Source organism: Telopea speciosissima, chromosome 5 (genome assembly GCF_018873765.1).
Source record: "Telopea speciosissima isolate NSW1024214 ecotype Mountain lineage chromosome 5, Tspe_v1, whole genome shotgun sequence".
NCBI classification, from domain to species: Eukaryota; Viridiplantae; Streptophyta; class Magnoliopsida; order Proteales; family Proteaceae; genus Telopea; species Telopea speciosissima.
In genome coordinates this window covers 25,710,492-25,722,309 of record NC_057920.1, presented here as the reverse complement: position 1 = coordinate 25,722,309, position 11,818 = coordinate 25,710,492, and the positions used below count along the sequence as shown (strand labels likewise).

The 11,818-nt window shown below is 39.8% G+C and overlaps 1 protein-coding gene across 1 annotated transcript; it reads left to right on the top strand.

Annotated features, from left to right (window-relative positions):
• Positions 1–5,476: 5,476 nt before the first annotated feature.
• On the top strand, positions 5,477–10,712 carry LOC122662911 (pollen receptor-like kinase 4). Its single transcript, XM_043858612.1, has 3 exons — positions 5,477–6,062; positions 8,639–9,259; positions 10,008–10,712. The coding sequence occupies exons 1-3, from the start codon at positions 5,477–5,479 to the stop codon at positions 10,673–10,675; spliced, it is 1,875 nt and encodes a 624-aa protein (XP_043714547.1). The 3' UTR covers positions 10,676–10,712.
• Positions 10,713–11,818: the final 1,106 nt, after the last annotated feature.

Sequence of the window (11,818 nt, the reverse complement as noted above, 5' to 3'; positions counted from 1 at the left end):
CACGCCCCTATCCCAATAACGGATAAAATACGATAAAAGGCTATGACTAGGACGACACATGTCATCCCATAACTTTACCAGGATCACGAAATAGTGTCTCGAATCACAATCATAATTAATATTAATCACAATAATATCAAAGTGCGAAAAAGGAAAGAAATGTTACCTTTCCAAAAGAGATCAAAGTTTGCAGAAGCGTTTATAGTAGTTACATCATATTCAATCGACTAAAGGATACTTAAATAAGTTCAACAATTACCTCGACTGACCATCTTATAACTACCCAAAAAAATAACGTGTATACGATGAAATGTTTATACAAGGCACAAGGCCCCAAAATAACAAAAAGGGAATAGACCCCACGTACGTCAGAATACCCAGTAGGCACAATCATCACAAGGACATCCATCGCCGTGCTCCTCTAACACAGCCTCCAGGTCCTCAAAACCAATTGCATCATAGTCCGAAGATTAGACCTCGAGACTCATAAAATATCCACCATTTCCATCAGTGTGTACACAAAGGGGTTAGCTCCACTGAGCTAGTGAAGGGATAGGGGATGCACATACAAGCAATTCACATATAGTCCATGATGCATGTAATTATTATTCATTTTCCACCTATCACACAATCTAAGTCAAGGGCATATGTTACTATTACAATTCGGGAGACACCGTGGATCACTTATATTATCACCACAATGAAACTTCAATTGTTACCATGTGGCCCATGCCGGCCGTATCCCCTATACCACCCAGAGGCAAACCCCGATGACTAGTGATCATCCCTGACCTGGCCTCTCTCCCCCACAGGTAGTAGGGAGTCCTGATCACCTAACACCTAAACCCCTGTTGGTAAGGGTCGTAGCATAGAGAATGAATCCCTATCCGCAGCTATACTACATGAAAACCTATCGTCCCAAGAGGTATTCCGAGTGTATCAACGTCCCATTCCATCTAGCACCCGGGTACCAGCACGACACGACACATACAGACCAAAATGGCAAGAAATGGTAATTTATTTCATATGGTCCCGATGCCGGTATAACCCGACACTGAAACCCAGCATACATAGTTATCCTCAAAACCACATCACATAAATATCAACAAGATTTATAAATAATAAATTTAAGATGCAACATGCAACATGCTTAATCAATAATGCAACTAAGAGAAATGTTACATATAGGTACAAACCCAAACAGTTACCCAAACCCACTCACCAATAGTTAACTTATCGATCGAGTTGCTTATCACCGTTTGGCATGGTACATGCTCCTTTGTAGTAGTTTATTTACCTAGGGATGCGTGAACACAAGTGTTAGGGAGTGTAGGAGGGGTCCCAAGAGGGTCCCCAAAGGTTACTATTAAGTTTAGCAAAACAGAGCATGAACGGACTCAGGAAAGGAGGCATCAACACCTGGGTCCATTCCTAGGTCCGTCCAGGCCAAAGGTCTAAAATGCAAAGGACGGATTTAGGAACAGATTCTATTCGTTGGATCCATTCGTGAATCCATTCTCAGTCATGAAAATCCTGAATAGAATGGATTCACGGATGGAGGTAAAATGGTGAGTCCAGTCGTGAGTTTGTTACTGTATAATGCCCTGAAGCCATGGAACGGATCTTCGAACGGAAGCATGATAATGGATCCGTTCGACGATAAACTCGAAATTCGTAGATTTAAACTCCCAACCTCTTTCCTTAAGGTTCAACAGCCTCAAAAGCTAGGGAGGAGTGTCCTAAACCTTCCTGAGGTTATAATGCCACATACCATATATTGAATCTAGGGTTTACAAGGGATTAAACTCCTCTCTTGTCAACACTTAGGGTTTTGGTTAAATGAACCCTAGATTCAACAACAAACTTGGGTCTCTTAAGGGTCATAATTAGGGAATGGAACCTCATTAATGAAGTCCCTTCCCTAGCAAGCTCATTGTTTGGGTCCCAAATGAATCCCTAGGTCGATCCATCCCAAGGTGAGATCCCCAAAACCCAAAGATGGAATGGTGGAGGAGAGAGCGGCGTGTGATCTCACCTTTGCCAATAGGAGATTAAAGAATCCTCCAAATCAGCAAGCCTTACCACCTTAGCCTTCTTCTCCTTCTCCCCTTCTCTTCTCTTCAATGCCCAATCGGTTGTTAGGTTTGGTCTTAATGACCAATAAATTGCCAAGACATCTTTATGCTAGTAAAAAGGTCCTAAGGTCTTGTTTGTCTAGGCCCTTAAGTCATAAACCCATTTTTAGTTTAAGTTATGAGTTAGGGGCCCACCTACATGGCCCAACAAGGTAAGGGAAAGATAGGGGTGGGGTCTACCATGTCTGGAGACAAAACAATGGTGTCCGGGACACGGGCGTGAGGGTCCCACAAGGTTCACAATAAAAAAGGGTCCTTATAGCACGGATGGACTCACGAACGGATTCACCTGAAGTGGATCCATTCGAGGATCCGTTCCTATTGTAAAAGCAAAAAATAAAAGAGAAGTAACCGGACCTTGGCCCACACACACGCAGGTCATCAAGGGGTGAGAACAAGTGATAACTAGGGTCAGTAACTTACCCCTATTCCATCATGGTGTGTCTTCCATGATCCCGAAAAGTTTCCTCACTTTGATGCTAACTTCATCGAGGGACGAAGTGTCGATGTAGCATGACACGGGGTGCTCCTTACGGTACTCCTCGCTTTTAGGGCTTGCACTAGGAGGATAATCGGTGAAGTCACCATCAACAGATTTCCCCCACTCGCAGTTGAAAAACCTCTCCTCAATGGCCAAACCTTTGCCGAAATCTATGATCTTATGGCTGGGCTTGACAACCATTGCGTACAACTCACTGGCATACGTGGCAGCACCATCTACACGTCATGAGGATAGTAATAAACAATTAGGATCTCGGGTGTGGGTATAACAGATCGATTCGGGTTTCTTTCACATCCCATGAATAATCATATAATTAAACAAGAGGAATTAACAGAAACTTGCTAACCTGATGAGCCTCAAGTGTCGCTCCTCCAATAGAGAAGTGGTTCTTCCTCCGATGAGCACACCAGGTAAACAGATCTGAACCTCCAATGGTGTAGCCAAGGTTCTCCAAGTCAAAACCAAGTCTTCTTCCTCAAATCTTCAAGAGCAGTTCTGTTAATGATAATAATAGAAAGGTGCACACGTGAGGGTTGGGGACAAGGGAGAGAGAGAGGAGTAAGACTGTAAAATGATAGAAGGGAGCGATCCCGCGAATTAATCGAGAAATGCCAGCATTTCATTCATAAGCATGTGGGCGCATTTTGAATGACTTTTCGAAGTTTTGAGGAGCTTTCTTTGTTTTTCTTTGCTGGCTTGGGAGGAGGAGACACAACGTGCTAGTGACACCTTGACATGTCTCAGTACTGTAGAGAGAGAGACTCTCTCTCTCTCTTTTTCAAATCTAAACACTCTCAAGTCGGGTGAGATGAGATTTGCAAGAGAAGGACCGGGCCCTCTTGGAAAGGGAGTCATCCAAACTGTTACTCTCCCTTGGGATAAAAGCAAAAGTATATGATTCTAAACTTGATGTCAAATAAATAATATCATGGATGATATGAATCACTAAAATTGGTGGATCAATACACTTGCAAATGAGGATAGAGATCAATTCTTTGTTGTCAGATTTGACAATTAGATGATCCATACTATCTTCAATAGCTTGATCAAGAATTACCATCTGAATCGTCATTGCCTCACCTATCAGAATGGTTGAGAACATAGATTGTTCAAAGGCAACATATAGCGGTCTACCATTACAATCACGAAAAATGATCCCAAGTTGTCCATCAGTGCTATCAGAAACTAAGGATGCATCACAATTAATCTTTGTAAAACCTCTAGCTTGAGGCTTTGATGGAATTGTTGGCTGTTATAATGGCATATGAGCTACCGGTTGAGGGATACTAATTGATTGTGGGGCACCACATGAATCTTGAAATTCATTGTAGGCTCGTTGAGCTTGTTGAATAACATCAACTGCAGACCATGTATGTATTTTGAAAACAAAGTCATTCCGTACATGCCAAATATACCATGCAATAAAGCTGGAAAGAGAAGTGGTCTCACCGTATATCTTTTTCCCAGGAACTCCCAGAGCCCCCAATTTTGGATCCAAAGATGTATATTTGGTGTATCCAAAGTTCGAACAATATAGGATAGTGTGCTACTAAACCATATTGCCCTTGCAAATGGGTATGCTCACCAAAGGTACCACGCAATGAAGTTGGATAAGCAATCTAATTATCCTATTGTCATTCATGATAGGTGTACCTGGCAGATAATTATTAGGGCCAGGCTATTCTACTACTTTTTTTTTAATTTTTTTTGTCAGGGGAAAAGTTCCTTCTGAGAAAAGGGAAAGAAATAGATCCATGAAGAAGACAATTGTTAGCGTAGCTGACTTGAGGCTAGTGCAACAGAGCCTAGCTGCCCCAACCCAAGGAGGTTTCGAGTTTGAGACTTCCTGATCCTCATCTAGTCTAGGATTCCCACCACCCCTCCTCCATCTTTCTAAAAGAGAGAGGGAGAGAGGGAGAGAGGGAGAGAGAGAGAGAAGTAGGTGGCCTACCCCCACCATATATAACACAGGACAAATGTAAAGACAAAGCTTTTAGTTGCAAGCAAATTAAATGAGCATCACTATTTAGAACTAGGAGGGATAAACCGAAAATTAACAGAAAACAATTGAGTAACTAATGAAAGAATGTCCTCAAGAAATCAGGTTGTCTAATCCAACGATGCTTCCACCTTATTTAGATCAAGAAGCAACCATGGATTGACAATATATCAGATAAAATAGCCAATTGCAAATGTTGAAAGGATAGCTAGGTTACTAGAATACCATTTACCTGTTCTTTTATTACCTATATGTTTAGTATCCCTAACCCCTCTACTAAACTCCCCAAGAATACTCACAAAATATATATTATTGCTTAATTGTAAGAATTATTAATGTTAATAAACAACAACAACAACAATAAGAATAACAATAAAGAATACAAAATTCAAAAATGGCCGGCCTTACATCTCATCATCCAACACATACCCATTTAAAAATTCTAATTAAGAAGAAGAGTCCAGAGAGAATCAATGAATTAGGACTTAGTCAATCTCACAACCTCTCTTTCCAACCATACTACTTTCTATTCTTAGTACTTCAATTTCCTCAACCACCCATTGATTCCCACCTCTTCTCCCTCTTTCTCTCTCTCTCTTTCTTTCTGGCTTTCCTCATTTTTCTGCGAAACTCATCAAAAACCATTCATCCTCAAACTTTCTCCCGCGTTCCCATACACAACGCCCACAAGCAGCAAAAACGCCGTTCTGCGCGCACATAGCTGCGCTTGCTTGTGCGCGCACCAACCCTCCCCCCTTCATGGCCCGTTACCACTCACCCTTCCATCTCCCACGCCTAATTATCTTCTTCTGTGTCGTGTTCGATATCCTTGCAATGACAATGGCAGTTTCTCCGGCGGCATCAGAATCAGATATCCTTCTCAAATTCAAGGCCTCGTTAATCCCTACCACCGTTCTCAATAGCTGGAACGCGTCGACAAGCCCTTGCAAGGGTTGGATTGGCGTTCGGTGTACCGATGACACCGTTCGCGGATTACAACTTGAGAATATGGGTTTAATGGGAACCATCGACGTAGATAACCTAATGGGATTAAGTTTCTTAAGGTCTGTAAGCTTGTTGAACAATAGCTTCAACAGTCCAATTCCTAAAATATGGAAACTTGGGGCATTGAAATCGGTGTATCTATCGAATAATAAGTTTTATGGTGAGATTCCAGATGATGCATTTACAGGAATGGGGTCTTTGAAGTTTTTGTATTTGGCAGAGAATGAATTAACTGGTAAGATTCCATCATCATTTGCTAAGTTATCAAAGCTTCTGGAATTAGGGCTTGAAGGGAACAAGTTTGAGGGAACTATTCCAGATTTCCAACAGGCAGATTTGAGATTGGTGAGTCTAGCAAATAATCAATTGGAGGGTCCAATTCCTGCACGTCTTAGCAAGATGGATTCAAGCTCTTTTGCAGGTCAGTTTTTTTTGTTCAATTCTTTATATATAAATTTTCTATCAATTAGAGGGCGGGACTTGGTGCAATAGTAAGGTTGCTCCATTGCGATCAAGTGGTTATGGATTTGAGTTTGGAAACAGTCTCTTTGCGAAAGCAAGGGTAAGACTGCGTACATTATGATCCTCCTTAGACCCCACAATGACAGAAACCTCATGCACGGATTACGCCCTTTACAAGGAGATGAGAAGCCTCATGTCCATTAATGCATGTAGTGGAATTAGGTTGGTTATCCATGCAGGAAATAAAAAGACAGAAAAATAATAGAAGTAATGTGACTAGTGGTAGGATGAAATTTCCATTTTCCATGTATGAAATTATGCAAGTAGTTTACTTTTGAATGGTAGGTTTATATGGGCAATTTGGATCCCCTGCTGCCACCTACCCGTGCAGTCTCACACAGGCAAGGATGAAATATTCGTTTTACCCACTGCCTGAGCACCCTGCCCTGGTGGGGTAGGGTGCTCATTTTGCCCGTACCTGTGTGAGGTTGCATGCTGGCCTCACGGGCAGGCGGCGGTAGAGGATCAGGAATGGGACTGAGCTTCTACGTAAGAAGACTCTCTTCAAATTTTATTATTAATTAATTAACGAAAAAAAGATCTCAACTCGATGGTGTTTCATATGTCGTCTCATAGGACACCGTGAAATGATGCTTCTACCCTCGAAATAGAGATCTCTTGCCCTTAATTAAATATTCTATCTTTCAAATCTTGAAATAAGCATGTTGTGAACTTGCGAGCACGTTGAATGATTGGATCCTCCGTCTTCATGAATAAAGAATTTCAAAAGATTTCCAAGGATAGGTCTTCTTATCATTTCTTTAGTCTTGAGTCCTGACTCTTTAAGGGCTTTTTATTTATTTATTTTTGCATTTGAAAAGCATTAACCCCACTCCTTCCCAAGGTGAAGACCATTTTCAATCTTAAAAACTGGCTAGAACCAGCCAAGGCCCTTATAGCTGCGCTGCTTGGTAGCTGCCTAGAACCTAGGCTTGATTTGGTATGATTTTAATATAAATTTCAGGTGGTGGTTTTTATTTCGGAAATTGTTTGATTTAATTTTACACTTTTATTTCAGTGAACTATAAATCAAATGGAAAAAATATTCCGAAATAGTAAAGAAGTTGTTTGAATTGAAATTGAAATATCAAATGGATTTCTTATTCTTGAAAATTTTCAGATTAATGTAATCACAACAATTTCAATTTATTGATAAAAATTATATTTGTTGACTATTTCATGAAATCCATCCAAAATTGAAGTAGATACCATACCAATTTTGTTTGGATTCTACAATTGAAATATCCCAAGAGCATCTCCGGAAAAAAAACCTAGGTTGTAAGAACTTTCTTGCTACTCAGGCTCGCAGTAAAAAAATGGATGGGTTCACAAATACCCTTAGGTTTTAGTATTTTCCAAAATAACTTTGGAGATTCCATTTATTTGGTTGCGAGCCCAGGTAGCTGGAAAGTTCCTGCAACCTAGGAAGCCGCAAAATTTCGTCTAGCACCTCCATGAACTTGTATCACCGAGATTATCTGACAACCCAAGACTTTGTTGTTAGATTTTAATAAACCTTTACCAAAAAAAAAAAAGATTTTAATAAACCATCTTAGCAAATAATTCACTCCCCCCCCCCCCCCCCCAAAAAAAAAAAAAAAACAAAAACAAAAACTCACTTACCAAATAAATATATTTTTTTAATAAAAGTTTAGTGAATGAGGGTTTACTTGGTCTTCTGATTTTTTTTTTCTAAAAATTCTTGTTCTTCTTAGCTACCAAATTCAAGCAAATGTCTCATATTTGCTGGGTATAAAAAACCTGAAATCGAGATTTAGATTGATCTTTGAAAACCTTAGAATCCGTTAGGTACTTGACTAATACGCCAAAAGTTTCAAAGTTGATGGAACATGTTAAATCAAGCCTCTAACATATCCTATACTAGGTTGGCTCAATCTTGCTCCCATACCCTAGAGTGGGCTTAATTAGGCATATAACAGACCACCACGCTTCTACAGCCGTTGTCCTTGGTGGCTCTCACTGTAGGCAGCTTTCACTCTGACGGTAGGTAGTCATTTTCAAGTGACTCCACTCTGCTCCAAAGTTTTTGCCTAGAGGCAGGTAGCCCTTTCTTGACAGCTTTCACTCTACTGCAGGTTGCCTCACCTAGGTAATCCTTTGCATGACTCGAACCTATGACGTGATGTGTGACTCTGATACCAAATGTTAGGTACTTGACCGATACGCCAAAAGCTCTAGAGTTGATGGAACACGTTAAATCAAGCCTTTTAACCTATCCCATACTAGGCTGGCCCAATGTAGCTCCCATACACTAGAGTGGGCCCAATTAGGCACATAACAGAATCGGCCTGTGATGTTAGAAACTACTGATTCGATTTGGATTGATCTGATCTGGATCAGCCCCAATCTACTGATCCGATCCTATCTTTAAATCATTTTTTTGTGCCAGCTTTTATATCATTAATTAGATAGATATATATACTTAACACAGTCTAAATTCTGATTGTGCTTCAGGCAACAAGGGTCTCTGTGGGGCGCCTTTGGAGGCTTGCCAATCACCCCCCACCACCACCACTAAGCAGACATCATTTGCATCAAAAACCGTTATCGCTGCTTTTGTAGCAGTAGTAGTAGTTGCCCTGGTGGTTGTTGCTATAATTCTAATTATCATCCACCGGAGAAGTTGTCAAACAGAGCAACTAGGTCGACCCTCATCAATTAGTAGCCGAAGAGCCAAGGTTGTTACTTTCGAAGAAGATCAAATGGAAACTAGGTCACAAGATCACTCTACCTCCAGCCGCCATAAGGCAGAACATGGGAAGTTGTCCTTTGTGAGAGATGACATTGAGAGGTTTGAGTTACAAGATTTGCTTAGAGCCTCAGCTGAAGTATTGGGCAGTGGATCTTTTGGGTCTTCTTATAAGGCTGTTCTCACTACTGGTAAAGCTATGGTTGTGAAGAGGTTTAGACATATGAACAAAGTGGGCAGGGAAGATTTTCAAGAACATATGAGAAGGCTTGGGAGATTGAGACACCCTAATTTGCTTCCTCTTGTAGCTTATTACTACAGGAAAGAAGAGAAGCTGTTGGTATCTGATTTCATAGGAAATGGCAGCTTGGCTTCTCTCCTTCACAGTTAAGTCATTCTCATACATTCATGCATCCATGCATATTTTTTTATTGGGAAAATTACAAGAAGATTTTAACCTTACTTTTTTGTCTCTTATCTTATTCTCAAAAGTTAATTTATGTAGGGGTAATCTTGTTATTTCACATGGACAATGATAGATTTTGAAAATGACATAATGATATGTCACTTCAATTTATTTTGAAAACCCTTTTTACGTGGTCAACAGATAGAATGAGGCCTTCGGATCATAAGTTCAAATTTGAGAAAAAAAAAATGATAAAAAAGAGTTTTAAAAATTAAATTGAAAGTGACTTATCATTTCAGACAGACAATGACAATTTTTGAAAATCACGTAATGATAAGTCATTGTCAATTTATTTTGAAAACCTTTTTCTACCCATGACTAAAATAACTTTTCAAAATAACACAATGGTTAAAAAAGTAAAGAGGATGCACCCTTATTGATTAGTATTGTATGCAAACTATATTCCTTTGAGATTGGTAAATATTGTCTGGGAAAAGGTTGGGTATGCTAACGGTATATAATATGTGTCTATCTCTCTCTTCCCCCCTTGAGGGGGTGAGGGAGTCATTTCAAAGAGGAGAACAGAGAGAGATATAGACACATAGAACGCTAGCATACGGTATACCGCTCGCATACCATCACTCTCCCATATTATCTAACTTCTAGCATTGAATGACTTGAACTTGAACTTGTGATTATTTTTTGTTTTTAATGTATTATTAATTCAGGCAACAGGACAGAAGACCAGCAAGGGCTTGACTGGCCAACCCGCTTGAAAATCATCAAAGGAGTAACAAGTGCCCTGGCTTATCTCCATAAGGAACTCCCTAGCTTGAGTGTTCCACATGCTCACTTGAAGTCTTCCAATGTTGTTCTAAATGATTCCAATGAACCCCTCCTTACAGACTATGGTTTACTTCCTGTAGTCAACAATGAACATGCAGCACAAATCATGGTTACATTCAAGTCACCAGAGTTTGCAGAAGAAGGTGGACGTGTGACAAAGAAGAGTGATGTGTGGTGCCTTGGAACACTCATATTGGAGCTCTTAACTGGTAAGCTTCCCATGAATTATCTAAAACAAGGTAGAGGAAGTGATGAACCAGATTTGGCGAGTTGGGTAAACTCTGTTCCAAAAGAAGAGTGGACAAGAGAGGTTTTTGATTCAGAGATGAGAGGAACAAGGAATGGTGAAGGAGAAATGTTGAAGCTTCTGAAGATTGGATTGAATTGTTGCGAAGTAGATATGGAGAAAAGATTGGATTTGGATGAAGCAATTGAGAAAATTGAAGAGGTGAAAGAGAGGGATAATGAGGAAGGATTCTCCTGTTCATATGCTAGTGAAGATATGTATTCTGCCAAAGATGAATTCTCTCTCTCAATGAATAGAGAATAATAGTTGTGGAGAGGTGTTGGTGGCCTTGTTTTGGTTTGGTTTGATTTTTATTTATAACTTTGAAAGAATTTACGGTGGGAACTTGTGTATCATTGTTTAGTAAATCTCTCTAGGTTTTAAAACTTGATGAATTAGGAATAGGGAATGTGATCATGGGATTTTATTTTCTTTTCATTAGTTTGTTAATTCTTTAGCTGCCATGGAGTTGGTTACTGCTTACTTCTCTTGTTTCTCTTTTTAATAAAATAAAAATGTAGATTAGATAATAAGACACTATTAGACCTCTCTAATCCATATTTTTCACTCTCTTTCTTGGTTTCTTTCATGTATGCCCTCTGTTTTTTCTTCTAGTAAAGAAAATACCATTGTGGATACACGTCCGGACCAGGGGAAGGGTCCCACACGAGGCAAGTGTGTGGAAAGGAAAGGGAGTCACCACTTAGATTTCAGGGATCTAGAGCCCTACATGATGTATTTTATTTACTCAGTTTAAAATAGTCTTTATTCTTAATTGGTTGATTCCAAACAAAATCGTTCTAACTTGAATCATGTGATTCAGGATAAGTGTAGACAACTCATTTTGTCATCTTGTTGAAAAGTGTGCAAAATGGCGATGATTGTATCCCATTGTGGGGTCTCCTATGAGTTATAGATGCATCTTGCCGACTTGGGGAAGTAGTCCACATGACCTAGGGGTCCCTAACAACTTGATTTGGGCAAAGAAGCCTTGCCAATGCCGAATTCCCTCTCAAGTTGAGTTAGAGAATGAAATTACACCGGTTTTTGCCATTGATCTCGTAATGGCCATATCTTACTCAAAATTCAACGGTTTTGAGTGAAGTTTGTTTCTATTTGACGTAGAGAGGCTCTAGAAAAAGTTTGAGTATATCACCATTGATTCGACAAAAACGGTGGTGGTATGCTTGTCCTCTAGCTAGTAAGGCTATTGTCAACCATGCTTGAAAAGTTTATTCTCATTATTTGATCATGTTCATGTTTAGTTCATTAGTCTAGTTCCATGTTAGGCCTTTTTTATGTGTCATGTTTCTTGGATGCCTTTTATGTCTTCCCTAGATATCATGCTAGGGTTGTTTCATTGCTCTTATCATGTGTTTCATCTAGACTCTCATTCCATGTCATCCT

What these genes read in the sequence shown, in the direction of transcription:
- LOC122662911 (XM_043858612.1), top strand. Translation starts at nt 5,477, where the DNA reads ATGGCAGTTTCTCCGGCGGCATCAGAATCAGATATCCTTCTCAAATTC. An exon ending in GGATTCAAGCTCTTTTGCAG is followed by an intron (nt 6,063 to 8,638) that starts GTCAGTTTTTTT and finishes ATTGTGCTTCAG; the next exon opens with GCAACAAGGGTCTCTGTGGG. An exon ending in CTTGGCTTCTCTCCTTCACA is followed by an intron (nt 9,260 to 10,007) that starts GTTAAGTCATTC and finishes TTATTAATTCAG; the next exon opens with GCAACAGGACAGAAGACCAG.